This window comes from Microchirus variegatus (assembly GCF_963457635.1).
Source record: "Microchirus variegatus genome assembly, chromosome: 23".
NCBI classification, from domain to species: Eukaryota; Metazoa; Chordata; class Actinopteri; order Pleuronectiformes; family Soleidae; genus Microchirus; species Microchirus variegatus.
This window is the reverse complement of record NC_139824.1, coordinates 15,703,885-15,721,605: the sequence shown is the minus strand read 5'-3', so window position 1 is coordinate 15,721,605 and position 17,721 is coordinate 15,703,885. Positions and strand designations below refer to the sequence as shown.

At 42.0% G+C, this 17,721-nt stretch overlaps 1 protein-coding gene across 1 annotated transcript in view; it reads right to left on the bottom strand.

Moving 5' to 3' along the window:
* The window catches only part of LOC310943949 (multiple PDZ domain protein), a gene marked incomplete at both ends in the record, with an annotated part of 39,699 nt that overhangs the window by 15,129 nt on the left and 6,849 nt on the right, over positions 1–17,721 (bottom strand). The window contains 12 exons of the mRNA XM_083909645.1: positions 596–703; positions 2,177–2,497; positions 6,921–7,119; positions 8,963–9,086; positions 10,282–10,446; positions 11,123–11,332; positions 11,594–11,755; positions 11,869–12,045; positions 12,540–12,686; positions 12,799–12,878; positions 17,091–17,165; positions 17,401–17,614. Of these exons, the coding sequence (XP_083765771.1) occupies positions 596–703; positions 2,177–2,497; positions 6,921–7,119; positions 8,963–9,086; positions 10,282–10,446; positions 11,123–11,332; positions 11,594–11,755; positions 11,869–12,045; positions 12,540–12,686; positions 12,799–12,878; positions 17,091–17,165; positions 17,401–17,614 (1,982 nt within the window). The remainder of the gene's footprint in view (positions 1–595; positions 704–2,176; positions 2,498–6,920; positions 7,120–8,962; positions 9,087–10,281; positions 10,447–11,122; positions 11,333–11,593; positions 11,756–11,868; positions 12,046–12,539; positions 12,687–12,798; positions 12,879–17,090; positions 17,166–17,400; positions 17,615–17,721) is intronic.

Below are 17,721 nucleotides of genomic sequence, written 5' to 3'. Positions count from 1 at the left end.
AAATGACGATGTTCTCAGATGTCTTGTTTTGGTCCACAAACCAAAATGATTCAATTTTAATGATTTCTTTGAAGAAACGAAGAAAATATTCACATTTAAGATGCTAAAACGAACAGAAATCTGGTTTTGATCATGAAAAAAGCTTCAAATAATCGATTATCAAAATTAATTTAGTCATCGAATAATCGATTAATTGTTTCAGCTCTAGTTCCAGAGCTGAAATGAGCTCTAAATTAATCCAAAGTGAAGATAACCAGCCTTCGGTCTCAGTGTTAAGCAGCACTCCACTGCTGGCTGACATGCCGTGAAAATAATTCACTGCTTTAGTTGCAAACAGCCCTGAAAATACACATTTCTCTATTGTACCAGGGAGGTCTCTAAGGTAGCGTCTTTGTGTTTTATATTATTTACATATGAGTGGAGTACTCCGCTTATATATACTCTGTGTGTATGTGCGGAGGGAAGTAGAGAAGGAGGGGAATTTTTCATGAATATGTTTAACGTTAGAGGTTTCTGTAATAAGCCCTCGCGGAGGTGAGTGATAGCGGCTCTATCTGCGTAGCAGCAGCAGCAGCCTATAGCCAGTTAAAGTTACAGGAGAGGAACAGAACAAATGGTTCCACCGGTGCTGAGAAAGAGGATAGGTCCAGGCATGGAGAGGAGAGGAAAATGAGGTAAAGAGAAAATGACCAGAGCAAGATAACTGAGGGGGAGAGAGATGAGAGACAGGCGTTAGACACAAAGGAGAGAGAGAGAGGGAGAGAGGCAAAGACAATGTATTGAAAGATAATAGTGACGAAAAAAGGCTGCACGGATGAAACTGGAGGGAGGGAGAGTTAGAGTTAGAGGGAGACGTATGAAGATGGAGCAAAAAGCACCGATAGACGGAAGTGAAACAATTCATTTTCGCTGACAGTCAGCTCTGAGATCCATAAGCGAGCGGCTAAATATAACTCCCGGATTCAACATTCAGAGAAGCGTCTGGGAGAGACTCGCGCCGAGCCGTGTTGGGTCGTTTCTCCATACGTGCAGTTAATTAAATTGTCAGGTAGTAACTGAAAGGAGACATTATGATGCAAAATCAACTTTTTAACACTTATACTTGGGACTCTGGCGGCCCTATGAGTAGGCAAAAACTCACGTTTTTGTGGTCCGCCGCAGTCTAAGTACAGGAGATAAAACACGCCATGTTGACTTCAGCGCAGACATTCCTGGAATTGTTGTCTCGCGGAGCTCCGATTTGTCGCTAAAAAACGCGAGAGTGCAGGCGAGGGCAATAGTATCCGGAAGAGCGGAAGTCGGCGAAGTGTTCTATTCTTGTCTCCACAGTGCAGCACAGAGTTCTACACAAACTTCCAGCCTCAGAGGATTTATGTGTCCAGTGGATACATGTTATTTATGACGTCTACATTTTATATGCTAACTGCTTTTAGTTGCCGACAGCTGTTAGTTGTTAACTGCTGTTAGTTGCTAACTGCTGTTAGTTGTTAGCTGCTGTTAGTTGCTGTTAGCTGCTAACTGCTGTTTGTTGCTGTTGGCTGTTAACTGCTGTTAGTTGCTAATTGCTGTTAGTTGCTAATTGCTGTTAGCAGCCAACCGCTGTTAGTTGCATACTGCTGTTAGTTGTTAAGTGCTGTTAGTTGTTGTTAGTTGCTAACTGCTGTTAGTTGTTAACTGCTGTTAGTTGCTAACTGCTGTTAGTTGCTAACTGCTGTTAGCTGCCGTTAGTTGCTAACCGCTGCCGTTAGTTGCTTACCGCTGCCGTTAGCTGCTAACCGCTGCCGTTAGCCTCAGTGACACCGATTTCCTGTGTCTCATTTGCATTTAAAGAGACAGGCCCTCAAAACCAAGTGTTCTGAACAGGGCTGTTTTGGCAGGTTGATTGAACTGCTATGGTGCTTCATCCTTATTTTGGTATTTTGACCAAAGCATTCTCACAGACATAGGGTACAATATGTCTACCTTATATTATTAGCATAAATTACACCGGCAGTCAACGACGAAGTAAAACGGTTTCATTGTGCGAATTCTCTGCAGCAAACATATCAACATGTAGTAAAAGCCGGAGCCTTGAAGTCTCATAAACCCCGAGACAGGTTTATCTTGCACTCCAGGGCCTGAGTGTGGATTAGGTGGCCATAAATAATGGGCTGAAAATCTCTGGATCTTACATTACCTTGAATCCCGCGTCGGGGAGACGGTGGGGACGACGGCTCGGCCTTTCAGAGTCGCGTTGAACGGAGGAGGCGCTCTGACTGTGGCTGAGTCTGGAGCTGCAGGTTCAGCTTTGACTGAGGTGGTGGAGAGTTTAAGGCTGCGAGGTGGAGCCGGAGCTCTGTGTGGACTGAAGGATCTGCCCGAGCCTGATACAGGTTCAGGAGAAGGTGTCGGTGGAGTGGGTGAAGGAGAGGCACAGTCTACTGTGATGGAGGCTAGAGGAGGCAAACACAGACGAGATCGGTGTTCATCCACCTGACGGGCTGCGACGTAGGTGACCCTGAGACGTGAGGGGGAAAAGAAAATGAGTAAATATTAAAATTAAGATATCAATTTACTGATCACTTATTATCATTAAACAATAAACACTTAACAGGACAAATGACGAATGATCATATGCAGAGGTGGAAAGAGTACTGAAATATTCTACTCCAGTAAAAGTAGATAACATTTTACTTAGTACAAGTAAAAAAAAGTAAAAGTTACTTTAATAACAATGTTGGGGTTTTTTCTTGTGTCATTTTAACGTGAATTGTTTTTAATCAAAGACAAAACTTTCCAAATTGAAGTGGTGACAAAATAAAATGTGTAAACACAAAATGTGTCAGTCATCATGGGTCAAAGGTCAAAAACGCTTTCTCACTCACTCAGGGACTTAAATCAACACCAATTCACCTGTCCTCATCACTCCCCTGTCCTCATCATGTCCTCATCACTCCCCTGTCCTCATCATTCACCTGTCCTCATCATGTCCTCATCACTCCCCTGTCCTCATCATTCACCTGTCCTCATCATGTCCTCATCACTCCCCTGTCCTCATCATTCACCTGTCCTCATGTCATCATTCACCTGTCCTCATCATGTCCTCATCACTCCCGTCCTCATTATTCACCTGTCCTCATATCATCATTCACCTGTCCTTATCATGTCCTCATCACTCCCCTGTACTCACCATTCACCTGTCATTATCATGTCCTCATCACTCCCGTCCTCATCATTCACCTGTCCTCAGGTCATCATTCACATGTCCTCATCATTCACCTGTCCTCATCATGTCCTCATCACTCCCCTGTCCTCATGTAATCATTCACCTGTCGTCATCATTCATGTCCTCATTCACCTGTTCTCATCATGTCATCATTCACCTGTCCTAGACATTCATTCACCTGTCCTAATCATGTCCTCATCATTCACCTTTTTAAATGTAATTATTTATTTTTTTTACTAAGTAAAGGACGTGATTTAAGCCAAATAACTTTGAAAAGAACATAAACATTTTAAAAATTACACACAAAAAACCACCTACTCAATAAAAGTAACGGGAGTTAATGTAATTCATTACTTTCCACCTCTGATTAGTATGTTATAGAAAGAAATAATGGAATGGTTGAAATGGTTTAAAGTAAAGTTTAGGAGCATGAATCAGCCTCATGAATGTAAAGCCGTGCATATGATTAGACGGAGCACAAAGCCTGAGTGAAGTCTGGTTGTCGATAACGACTCTGAGCGACAGAAGTGTCAATATTTTCATCTACGTTAATCTGGGTAAGAAAGCAGATCATCAGATTTGCCGTTATGCTGAACTGGCTGATGCTTTGAGTGTTATCCATTAGTCTGTTAGAGTTTGGTGACAATCTGGATTTAAAATGTGCACCATTAAACTGTTCTTAACCACAATAATTACATAGCACAGTGTAAAATAATAACAACAACAAGTCTATTTGACCCTCTGTAACTAAGTGTTAAATTGTTTATGAGTTATTTTCCATGTCACATTTTGTTTTTTTGTTTTTTAAAGTGCTCTAAAATTATACACGTGTCCCGCTCCATCAGCACGACCACCGGCACGAGATGAAAAGAAAACACTGAAAAGGAAAAAGACGAGTGAGTAAAATTCACCTTCTTTTTTTTAAGAGATTCCAAGAAATCTCTGAGAGATTCTGGGAACACTTGAAATGAAAGTGTTTATGCGCCGTCGTTGTGACAAAGACGTCATTCAACTTCAAAAGTGTCAAGGACGTTATGAAATTACCCCGGTTGGACACTCATGGAGACTCGTGGTGGCAGATTGAATATGGAGGTCCTTCTGTGCTAAGGTGTCTTGACTGAGGCAGTTTGATAGAGACAGACACGCCTGCACAGCCCTCTACGTTAGTTTGTCTGCAGTGTGCGGTAAGCATTTCTGGATGTATGTATGTATGTATGTGTGTGTGTTTGTAATGAAGAAAGTGTGTGTCATCTGTGTGAGTCTATGCGTGTGCATCTACGAGAGCCTCTTTAAAACACTCTTTTATTCAGAGGCGCACTGTTCAAGGTGAGCTGAGTGATGAATTATTCAGAGATATTTCCCATAGCAGGGAAAAAGGTGTTTTTGGAGGTTAGACCATTGAAAGACTTTGTGTGTGTGTGTGTGTGTGTGTGTGTACAAGCAAGAGAGAGTTGGAGCGAGTGAGTGAGTGAGTGAGTGGGTGTTTTGCAAGGCAGCAGGGTGGCGAAGGTGGGGCACGACGCCACTCGGCTGCTGCTGCGTCTTAAACTGTGGAGCCATAACTGCTGATGTTAGAACAAGTAATAATCCCCCCCCCCCCCCCCCCCGCTTCCCATACCCCGCCATCCCCCCTCCGCCCGATTTCCCCTTGGGCAAGCTTCAAAAAATTTCATCATCTAATCTAATTTAACATGACAGCAGCTCCTCACTCAGCCATGACTGAGGCGTCAAAAACAAGGTGATAATGGAAATCCAGAGTGTGAAAAGATCGTTTAGAGTGAAAGTGATGTTTGTGACTGTGTGGACAGCACACACTTACAGTACAGTCATGTATATATATATTTATATATATATTTATATATACACAGAGTATACTCACTGATTTGAGTCACACTGACTGTCAAGAGCTGCACGCACAGATCTGGGAAATGTGAGCGGTATTTAATTACTTTTTTTGGGTTCTCAAAGGACATTTACAGCTCCCCCTTTCAAAACGAACTGATTTTTTGAACGATGACGGAGGAAGGATAGTGCAAACAAACCTACTTAACTGAGCCATTTTCATTTTGAACGACACAAGAATTTAGAAACTGCCACACGACGCGTGCTACGAGTTGCCTACAAGGTGCGTCGTAAGTCAGATAATTCATGTTTGTGACATAGTTTGTGATTTAGGATATTATTTTGCTCCAGGAGGAGCGAGTTTGCTGTTGCAAGATACGTTCTTGCAGGGACTAATAAACTAATAAATACATTCATACATACTTTTTGCCGTCAAACTCTACGGACACAATTTAACACCTCATGAAACCATGATTGAGAATTTTTAATATTTTTTAAGGGCCTAAACTGATTTTTTGAACGATGACGGAGGAAGGAAAGTGCAACAAATCCTACTTTACATCTTTTTCTGAGCCATTAAAATTTTTGAACGACAAGAATTTAGAAACTGCCACGCGAAGCGTGCTACGAGTTGCCTACAAGGTGCGTCGTAAGTCAGATAATTCACGTTTGTGACATAGTTCCTGCACACTTTTTTTATGATGATGCGCCGCATCCGAGCGCACGTTCCAATCGTTCAACTTATTCCGTGTTAATTCATCTTATTAAAATTCAAAGTATCCACAGTACCTCTGGTGCCGCGCACCGGGGGCAAAGCTGGGGATTTGAAAGCAAAGCAGTCGGAAACTCTATTAGTATTATTAGAGGGTTCGTAAGAGGTTGGGAATAGGAAGCATCACGGCCAATCTGTTCCTCTAATTACTTTTGAGGGCAAGTCCACTTCCTGTCATGATTTATTGATAGTTTTCAGATACCGCATCGAGATGTGCTCCTGCGAGGATGAAACTTACATATATACAGGTTGTGGCATTAGCGTAAATGTAGCATCACTGATTCATGACTTACTTTTCCTGCACCTGTTACACCTGTATTTTTCTTGTTAGCGGGTGTAAGTTTGGTATGAACGTGTAGGCTTTTCACTACGCTCTGACAGCAGAAACAACAGGAGTTGTAGAAACAACAACACAGAACCACCAGAAGTGTGTATTTGATGATTCATGCGGTGACTCATAAATCTTCCACTACAATTAAAAAGTGTGACGGTTTTTAAGCACTTCAGTGAAGAAGGGGGGGGGGGGTGTTAAAACAGGATATATGCAGGAATCCTGAAGTTAATTTCAGTATCTTTTTAAGACTTTTTCAAGACCTTCTCAAAATATTTTATGACCTGTAATCAGCAACACGTTTAACTTACAAAACAGTTTTAGTTTGCAGTTAAATCTATAGAGCACAACCATACAACGGAACTCATAAGCTGGAAAGGAACAAAACTCAAAAGAATAAATAAAACCTAAGGCAAAGCAACACTTTGACTCAAGTATTCACGATTTTTGGAGTTTATTTTATGCGATTTTGGATATTATTTTGCTCCAGGAGGAGCGAGTTCGCTGTTGCAAGATACGTTCTTGCAGGGCGTTGTTTTTTAACTAATAAATACATTCATACATACTTTTTGCTGTCAAACTCTACGGACACAATTCAACACCTCACAAAATCGTGATTGAGAATACTTTTTAAGGGCCTTACTTTCCCCACATTTGTAAAATGCTGCTGGTAAGAGCTGCTGGAGATTTGTGTGAACCACAACATATTGCGACACGACGGGGACCGTGTTCATTGTGAAAGGCAGTTGGGACAGTGTCTGGCTCCTCACCTCATTTCTGGCCCGATGACAGAGTGTCTGCGCAGCATGGCTCTGGCCTTGGCGTCGCTCAGGTGGGAGGTGGGCTCTCCGTTGATGGCCAAGATGGCGTCCCCCACCCCCAGCCTGCCGTCCTGGCTCACAGAGCCGCCCTGGAGCACACTGCGCACCAGCATGCCTGAGCCATCCTTGATAGCACTCACCGACATCCCTGCCAACATGCACACACACGCGCACACACGCGCACACACGTACACACACACACAGAAGCACAGGTGAGTTAAGGGTTGGCTAAGGCTGATTTGAAAACATGCCAGACAGACGGACAGTGGCATAATCAGCACAGACACAAGGCAGATTAGCACACCAACATGGCAGCACATGTCAGACAGAGCAGCATCCTTCACGGTCACATTCACACACACACACACAGAGGGCACAGGTGACTATAGGGGTAAAAATATGCCAACTCTTTATCAAATTGGATGCAAGGCGGATTACACAAACACTTCATTAATGCAACCAGGCAGACGCAGGTAAATCAGGAATTACACGGACACACACACACACACACACACACTGCAGAGACGGAGGGCAGCAACAAATTCTGGTCTATAGGCGACATCCACAACACTATGGTCGTAACATAATTTGAAAAAAAGTCGGTCAAAGAAAAATGACTATATGGTGCTTATGTTTGATAAAAATAGATAGTTTATTGTCTTAAAGTGTTGACATTCAAATTGCAGTACAATCATAGTGCCTGGAATACAATGGAGTGAAGACACACGGCTACCGGACAGACAGACAGACAAATGACGTAATAATAGTGAAGAGCCTCACAGTTGAAATACAATACTTAATACAATACTGCACTGCAGAGATACAGCAGAATCTGAATGCGGTTATGATATAGCATAGACGACTAAACAGGCTGCTTATTTTTATGTTTCTAAAGACTTATGAGCAAGGCAAAAACAAAAACAGATTTTTTTTTTTATTTCTATAAAGCTATAGTCACAGGAGAAGTCACGGCACCTAATAAATGGAAGAAAGTAGAGTGGAACAAATGACTATTATTAATAATAATGATACTGTTGCCCATGTTCGAGCCTTACTGAAGCTTTTCACATTCTCAAAACCATAAATAACACAAAAGACAAAATGTAAATCCTCCACTTCGTTCCAGCAAACACACGACGACCGACGAACGCTCAGAGAGAAGAGTGTTATTCTCGCCTCGGTTACCTTCTACCTGTGTAAATTTACATAGTATTAAACTATTCACACGTGCACACACAGAGCGGTGCGCTCACAGTGTGCGCTCACAGTGTGTTACCCCTGTTCGAGCGTTTTATATTAGAATATTAATGACTTCGTTTCTTTATGTTTTGCATAGAATCGCTCAGATGAAAGCGCAGGAGCGCCGCACGACCTGTTGTTCTCTCCTCTCTCGTCACGTTTGAACCAAACAGTGGACTTTGTTGGACTATGAATCGATTATTAATCGATTACTCAATTAATCGTCAACTATTTTGATCAACGATGAATCGGTTTGAAGCTTTTTTCATGATTAAATCAAGATTTCTGATCGTTTTAGCTTCTTAAGTGTGAATATTTTCTTTGTTTCTTTGCTGCACATAACAAAGAAATCATTAAAAGTGAATCATTTTGGTTTGTGGACAAAAACAAGACATTGGAGAACATCGTCATTTCCAGGTTTGACACACACTGATCAACATTTTATGGACCAAAAAATTAATCGATTACGAGTTAGTTGCATCTCTAGTTAAGACAATGAAGTCAACATCACCAGACAAAACAACAAACTACTACTGTCTCCTCGTCTCTTTTCGACACAAACACACACACACACACGTATAAAGCACGCACACAAACGCACACATGCACATAATTGTCACCCCCCCACCCACTTCACCACTCGTCTTCTACGCAGTCGTCATCACCACCGCCGCCTATCAGCGTCATTATCGCCACGCCGGCGATGTACACACACCCAGACACCATCACCATGAGAAAGACGGAGAACATACCAAGGCTACGGTTGCCCCGGACAACGGTGATTGTCCTCTCAAAGCTGGTGCGGGGGGGCAGAGGCGGGGCCCGGCGGCTCTCGCTGTCGTCCATGACGCCGAAGCGATTACGCGGCTGATTCTCCTAAGAGAGTGACACGGTAAACATTATTACAATGTGTAACATGTTTGTTATCTTAGTTTACTGCATTGACATGCGCTACATCGTGGTTTGAGGCTGATATTTATGGAAAGATCATTATAGTAGATAGACATTTTTGACCTAGCAGTGGTGCTAAAAGCAAACAAAGGGATCCAAACTATTACAGTCATCCTCTTTTTGTGTATTTTGTGGACCATGAAAACTTCTACTTCGACTTATATGTTTGTGCAGGTTTAAATAAGGCAATCCTTTCTTGTCTTTTCAGAGACTGAAAGAAGCGACGTGTTTGACAAACTAACCCACAAAGCCATCCCTGGAGTCATGTGTAGCTGAAAAAAAATAAAAAAATAGAGCCGATTCTGAGCAGCGACAAATGCATAGGCTACAAGTGAAGTGCACACAAACTGCTCACTTTCTGATTCCTGGGAAACAAAAACATCAAACGTCGTCTTGACTCGACTTGACTTCTACGATGTATGCAAACTGAGAACTTTACAAAGAAAAGGGAGCAACAAGGAGCTATTCTTTGAGCCATTATAGAAGAGTAGAAGCAGCGTTGATATGTGCTGTTGATGAAAACACTAACACTCGACGTGTGCGACAGTGAGCGTCCTTGGATTAACAAGGTGCCCGTGTGCTGATAATGCTGTAAACACTGTTCATCGAGCAGGCAATTGTGGCCAATTAAGCAAAAGTGAGCATAAAAGGCGGTTGAGTTGCGGCCACAATGGACGAGCACGTCTTTGACACTGAGCACTTTCTCTGTACCTGACCCAGTGATATCGATACAGCCGACTCTAAGCTCCCCCGTTATAGAACACGGACACAGAGAGAGAGAGAACACAAACTCGGCCGCTGTAATCTCCTGCAGAGCAGAAGAGCTAAAATGTCTTCCCACAGAATCTCGGGCTCGTATGGTAATGAGCAACAACGCTTTCCCGTGTGTGATGATGGACTGCTGCAGTGTTACTGTAACTGTCGGTGCACAAATGTTTCCTGCTGAGCCCAAAGCGTGGAGCAAATGCCTAGCAAAAACCTATTAGATGATATTTTAACAACAATTCCTTCTATTTATTCCAGATCTGAATCAGAATTGATTCTTTAAATGGCAACAAAAACATTGTTTTCACATTGTTTTGGTATCACAAAAAGGCTCAAATGTGATTATCTTACATACCGTCGTCCGGTAACACTGCTTGGTAACGCTGCCGTCCTCCGAGTTGTAGCTGTTGCTGACGTCCTCGGCCCCCTCGGCTAGCAGGATGTCCTGCGCGAGGCTTTCATCGTAGGACGCCTGCGTGCTCCTTTCTGAGATGGGAGTCAAGCTGCCACACTGTTCCAGCTGAAAACAAATCCAAACAAATAAAAGTTTGGGAAAAAAAAATTCACTAAAAACTTAAGCAAGTAAGCAAATTCACAGCGAGGCAAACGGGCTAAAGGAGGCGAGTGTAAATTAGACACCCTCTACTCGTCTCCCCCCTTCTCTCTCTCCATCTGTAGTGTTGTTGAGCATTGTGTTCATCCCTCAGCTGCATTAAAAATTCAGATGGCCTGTAACTGGATTCTCCCTTCCTTGTTACTAAGCCACAGTCCAAAACTAAAAAGGAGAAGAAGTGAAGTACTCGAGGAAAAGTGCATGTAAGTGCATGTAATTATTATAATGCATATGCTGTATCTTACAGTTTTGCACATATATATATATATATATATATATGTATATATATATATATATATATATATATATATATATATATATATATATATATATATATATATATATATATATATATATATATATATATATATATATATATATATATATGTATATATATATATACATATATATATATATATATATATATTGTGTGAACATGTAAATACATGGTGACAGATTGTAACACCAAACTATATGCATTTATATACTGGATTTTACATATATTTAATATTAACCTGCAAATCAGAAAATAGTGAAATATAGAAAATTCAAATAAACAAAATAAAGCACTAATGTCACATACTGGCAGCGGTTTGGCGACGCCGATGCAAACAGGGCCGTAGCCTGTGGACTTGAGCACGTGCACGGCATAATCCAGGCTGGAGCCTTCCAGGTCGGTTTCGTTGACGAACACGAGCCGGTCGCCGGGAAGCAGGCGGCCGTCTCGATCGGCTACGCCTCCCGGCACCAAGGAGCGGATCACCAGAACTGTTTTAGTGGCATCTTCTGGGTCCTAGACATAAAGACAGAGACTCAGAGGTGAATGTGCGGGGGAAAATGGACCACACGAGAGCAATAAAACAACTAGTTTTTTGCATGGCTCGTAAGTCTAACACAGAATACAAGAAATCTAGCAGCAGAATATAAAAGTCCACCTCTCTGCCTCTCTAATTTCTTAGTGTTCGCCCTATTCTACTCGACACTGATATTCTTAGACTCTGGGCCTATTCCAGTCTGTTCTATTTGTAGAAAGGCTCAGGGGCATGTCTCTGACCTGGTAGTCCAGGATACTGAAGCCCAGTCCCGACTCGCCTTTCTCCAGCTCGACCACCTGAGCCTCTCTCTCCCACATGGCCAGCGGAGGCGACACGGGTGTCACGCCGCGCTTGGTCATGTCCTCGGCCGTGGGACACGGAATGACACAGCCCTGGTCCAACTGGGACAAGCAGGAAGACGAGAGGACACGGAAAAGTAGGTCCTTAATGTTGTGCTGAAATTGGTTTTCGGGGAAAAAAAGGACAGAAACACTAAAACATCCTTTGTGTTCACCTTGTCATTAAACTCAGCCAGCAGCTCTTTCAGGGTGAGCTGGACTTCGTCGTCGTCATTGTCGGGAGTTGAAGGCGGCGCAGTTCGTGAGCACGCCAGGCAAACGTCCACGGGCAGCTCCTTCAGAATCCTGACGACCTCCTTATGAGTCAGTCCAATCAGAGGGATCCCATTCACCTGCCAGGAAAATACACTATTTGCAAATGCATTCTGCACATAATATATATCTAGACCTTGTCCTTACTTTGTAATGTACCTTGACTTGATACTATACAAATAAAAATGGATTAACTGAGGGACACAAATTGCAGAATTGCGGTGCTTTCTATAAGGTGCACATTCATCAGACTTTGAATCACGATGACTGATCTGTGTGAACTCGCAGAGTACGGTTTTCTGCATCAAGGCAAAGAAAATGTGGTTTAAACTGGATGTAGTGTGTGTTTTCTTTAATTAGATATGCGTGAAGGCAATATTCTCCCCCATATAAGCTGTTCTTCATGTACTGTAAAGAACACACTGCTATTCTTATCTGCATGAATGAAAGCTGAAAACATCAGAGAGGAAACTACGGTACTAGAAATTAAATATCCCACACGTGCCAAAGCAATCAACCGTCTGCAAAATCGTCACCAAAACAATTAAAGGATCAGGAGTTTCGCCCGGGTTACCTCTAATATCCGGTCTCCAGTGAAGATCTTATTGCTTTGGCCGATGGGCCCCTCAGGTAAGACGGAGCACAGGTAATGATGCCCTGCTCGAGCCTCCAGACTGACGCCCAGACCGCTTGTCTCGCTGAAGCGCTCCAGCTGACACACCTGCGAGGACAATGTGAGAGCGGAGCGCACGTAATACTCCGTATGTGGGATTCTATTCTTGAAAAAACTAGGTTTATGCAAGATATCTTATCTAGTTTACAAAGAAACATACAATAACTTCATATTGTGGTCCAACTGCATGCTGCCACCTCTTCCTTAGGTCGTCCTCTTCATCTGCGGTCAGTTTCACGTCTGTAAAATGATGGAAAAATCACAGAAAATATGCAAAATGAGGTTATTAGTGATCTGTTAATGGTAAACTGAGGCATAATATTGTTGAAACTGCACCAATTTCTCTCAAGAAACTTATTTTAAACGTATTTATCAAGAAACTTGACTTATGATGCTGTTATTTTACCGGTCTGGTCCACTTGAGATCAAATTGTGCTATATGCGGCCCCTGCACTAACATTAGTTTGACACCCCTTGGCGTAGAAATACTGCGGGGAAACTGTAATTGGCAGGAAACGAAGCGGGAACACCTGTGTCTTCTGTGTTCAACAGGCAGTGGTCGGAAACCAGGGCTAACAAGCAAACTTTCCGAGTCCAAAATATGGACACAAGAAGGTTTTTCATGTCATTAACGACTTGTGGAAGGACAGAAACATCTGCGACATGCGATGGGAGCCGCCGCTCGTGTATCAGCAGCAGCCACGATTCCTGCTCTAAATGACCCTGCGTCTGCCTACACTCGGTTTATTTCATGGTAGTGGGACTGAACAGGCCTGTTGAATTATTCCGTGTGCGACTGTGGCACTGATGAACCCAAGCAGGTGATTTTGGACAAAAAAAGTTGGCGAGAACACTGTTCACATTTTTGGTGAGAGCAACAGACAGGGTCTCTGCAGGTTTCAACAAGTCAAATGTAAGACTTTTTAAGACTTTAATGAATACAATTTAAGACACATTTCAAATCCATACTGGAAAAATTGGAGCCACAAATCGTTGAAATTCAGCTTAGCTGTGGGCTTTCATTAAGTTTTCTCCGATGCTATGCTAAACTGTAACACACCATGGCGCGCGCATAGCACACTAGCTAGTGGTGCTCCATAAATTCTCACCGAGGAACACAGGTGGCCTACTTTAGTTCCGTGTTGTAGTTGTGTTATCGCATCCTCAAAAACAGAAACATTTCAAAGCGAGTCTCAAGTTTATGCATGTTTTAAATAAAAGTAACTTTGATATATTTTTAAGCCCTTTTATGAGATTTTAGGAGAATTTAATACATTTTAAGGCCTTAAATTCAAAGACTTTTAAAGACCTTGCGGATACCCTGAACAGAGCTGAAGACTGACAATGGAAACCTCATGGATGTAGTCTCTACTGGAGCTAACAAGGACTAAACTGGTGAATCTGTGTACTACCTTGGGCCAACAAGGTCAGAGCAAGTGAACCTTCCATCAACCTCTGGATGATGGAAAATAGATGTAGCCCTGTATAAAATCATCTATAAAATGCATTAAAAGCTCATCATAACACAAGGGATGTTTATAATTTAAAAAAAAAGTTAAAATATGTGTTAAAAATGTTTATATAATATGCGCACTTTAATAAATTTGACTATTTACAGTTAAAAGATGACACTGGAGCTGGTGCAGGTGGATAGGCTAACGGGATTAGCAGTTAGCAGAGGCTCCGGATAGCTAGTTAGCTCAGAGAGTCGACAGACAGAGAAGTGGGGATATTTCCACACGGCAGCTTTATTCTAAAGTATTCACATCGACCATACAAAGCCAAGTCTCCACGGTACCACGTTCACTAATGAGCGGTAAGACGTAAACAGTACAACCACCACCAACTTGTTTTTGAGAGTTCCTTCTTGGGGAATGTCCACGAAGCAGGCGCCACCACCTTGTGGCGCTATTCAGTATTGCAGTATGCTTTTTAAGTTGAAAATAATTCTTATAAAAACGGCACTCGGTGCATCCCTAATATATATATATATATATAAGTAGTTAAGTTCATTATGTTCGATAAAATATCAGCGTTCTGACAGATAAGGAGATAAACAAGCGGTGTATGTGTGTAACCTAACCTCTTACCTGTTTAGCTGTCATTCATTTCATTTCTGTGTTATCATTGGTTGTTATCGAACTCACGAGCCAATCAGGGTAGAGTCACTGTTCAAGGGGCGGGGCTAGCGCCGCAGGGTAGTGTGTGGTGTAGCAGGTGTGCATAGCGACGCTTTGGACCAGAGAGAGCTAAGCATTTTGGATTATTCGTGGAGGTTGACTACTCGTCGGCCTAAGATAAGCTTCTGTGTGACCTGCAAGAGGTAAATATGATATACATGTCGATATTTTTGTGCTGTATCTAACTGTTAGAGACTGGACGTGAAACGTGGTTAGCGACGTGCTAGCTAGCTAGCAGATGGAGCTAATGCTAATTCAACAAGAAATGGCGTGTATTATTGTGGCTCATTTGGGATAATATTCTGTAACTAGACGAATCTTGGAGAACGAGAGCGGTCGAGACGGGTTTCTAACGGACGGAACTGTTGTTCTTTCTCTTTATTGGACTTCGCTGAGGTGTATGTGAGTGAGTGAACTGTGACTGTCATCGCCATTGTCATTGCCATTACTTTCGTGAGACTACCATCGTTTTTTCTGCTTACTCCTACTAAGTCAACTCTGGGATAGTATTGTCTTGTAAGGTATCGAAACAAAAGTTTTTATTATTATTATTTAACTGTTTATTGTTCTTTTACTTGACACTGTGCATTTTATTTTGAAATCTCTTTATTCAATTTTGACATGACTTCCTTCCTTTGAATTTCATTTCGTTGATGCAAATCAATACCTGTGAGGATTAATGCATTTAAAGCACTGTTGTGGTGGTCATTATTAAGATAGAATGCAGTATTAGAAGTATAGATCGAATAGATTCCCAGGCCCAGTCTCATCGCATTAACCACTCTAGTTATATTTAACTACATGAGACCTGAGTTACATAGACATTGCACAACACATTCATGCCTTTAGCAGCACGTGCACTGTGTTTGCTGTAATGAAAAATGCTCCAAGACTGGACTCACCAATAGCTGTGAGTATTAACTCATGCATAAAATAAATACTTCGCTCAGCTTAATTTTACGTGAGTACACGTTTCATTACGTTACTTTACTCACGGGTCACCTGCCATTGTGTAAATGACGCACACTGATGCACGGTTGACTGTGTGTTTGATTTCACACTCAAATCTGCTGTGTACGTGCCAATTTATTAAATCAGTTGCATCTGTCGTTTTGATGCACTGTTATATTTTATTATTTGCAGTGTCAGATTTTTAGAAAAAAAACTGACTAATTTATTCCTGCCGGCAGAAAATGTCACCTTCCCAAAAACTGCTGTAAAAATGATATATATTAATATTTTTTTTTCCACTTTAAGTGACTCAATCTTTTAAAACAATTTCAGCCTGAAATAAACGTATCAAATAATAATGTTTTAGAATTTTGTACATTTTAAAGGCCAGTATGTTTGACTGTGTGGTTGATTTCATAATCAACTCTGCTCTGTAAGTGTTGTTTTATTAAAGGAAGTTTGTGCAAGCTTTTTATCACTATATTGTGCCTCTATTATCCGTTATTATCGTCTTTTATAGTACTAGGCAGGACAAATGCACATCCCTTGGCCTAATAAAGAAATGTTATATTCATTTTAACTTTCACAGGCTGGCACAATCTGATCAGCCGTAGACCGAGTTGAACAGAATGGCTTAGAAATTGTCGAAGTACATCAAATGACAAATGTTGTTAGTTTACAGATCTGTAAAATGCTTCTCAGAAGACAAGTTACAGACAATTAACTTGGCGTTTCATAATAGCAGATGTTGGAAGTTCACGCAACGCAGCATAATTGGTACAAATTAAGATTAGCCGTACAGTATACGCATTGTTATGTTGATGGAGATTATTTTCTTTTTCCCTAATGATAAAGTAATACACAATGGTCATAATCGGGAACCAATATCTTCATAATGTATCCTCGTTTCCTTTATTTGTTGATAGTCCTATATAAATTTGATGAATGCACACAGACATTCACGTTCACGCCGATCATCTTAGAATTTTCTTGGCATAATAATGTTTTCTTGTTCATGTGTTAAAAGCCTCGCAGCAATCAGGGCCTATTCGACTGTGCTCTCTAATCAAGCCCAGAAATCGTTGTCTAAATAAAGCCATATATGCAGGCAGAGTGAGAGACGGATCATCTGGAATGAGTTAAATGAGTTAGATAAACACATGACTGCACGACGCTATAAATAGACTCCCATCAACGAGCATGCCTTGCTGCCACATTACTGTTCCCCGAGCCTAATTAGCATATCAGACCTAGTCCCATGATCCATTTCCAGGCTGCAGTGCAGCGTGGCACGAGGCCGTATGGGGAAAGGGCGGCTTACCGTTTCTGAAATGATATTGGGGTCGTCTGTTGGCGTACGCCGCCTGCCAGGAGATCTCACGCAGAGAGCAGATTCCTGACAAAACAAGGGAAAACACATTTTTGGCACAAACAAGCAGACTTGAGTTGAAACCGTTTTAAAGTGTGTACAGTTTCCAAGCAACATGAGAGGTAGCAAAGATCACCCGCAGCCCATAGAGGCACCAGAGTATGTTTAGCCCTTTTTTTGAGCAAATATTGCAGCTCACGTGTCATATTATGTATGCATGTTGATATTACTGCTCGTCTTGAAGTTAAAAAAACAAAAACACCTGTCTCTTTAATCTTGTTGAGGCCCACTTTGTATGGATTCCCCTCATGGAAGCTGTGGGAGTGTCGGAGGGGCTGCAGAGGAGGAACTGGTGGCAGGATGTGACTCAGATGCACCGCTTTCCTCAGCATCCTCAGCCTGACCAGCGGACCTGTCCTTCTAAGCACCTCCATGGCCCTCTGCTCACTGCAGCCCTGCAGACTCACCCCATCCACCTGAGGAGAAAAGAGGATGAAGAAGAGAAAGGAATAATTATAAAGGTGAATGTATGATGCTAACAGAAGCAGTTTTTGTGGATGAGGAGGGGGGGGGAAATCAATAG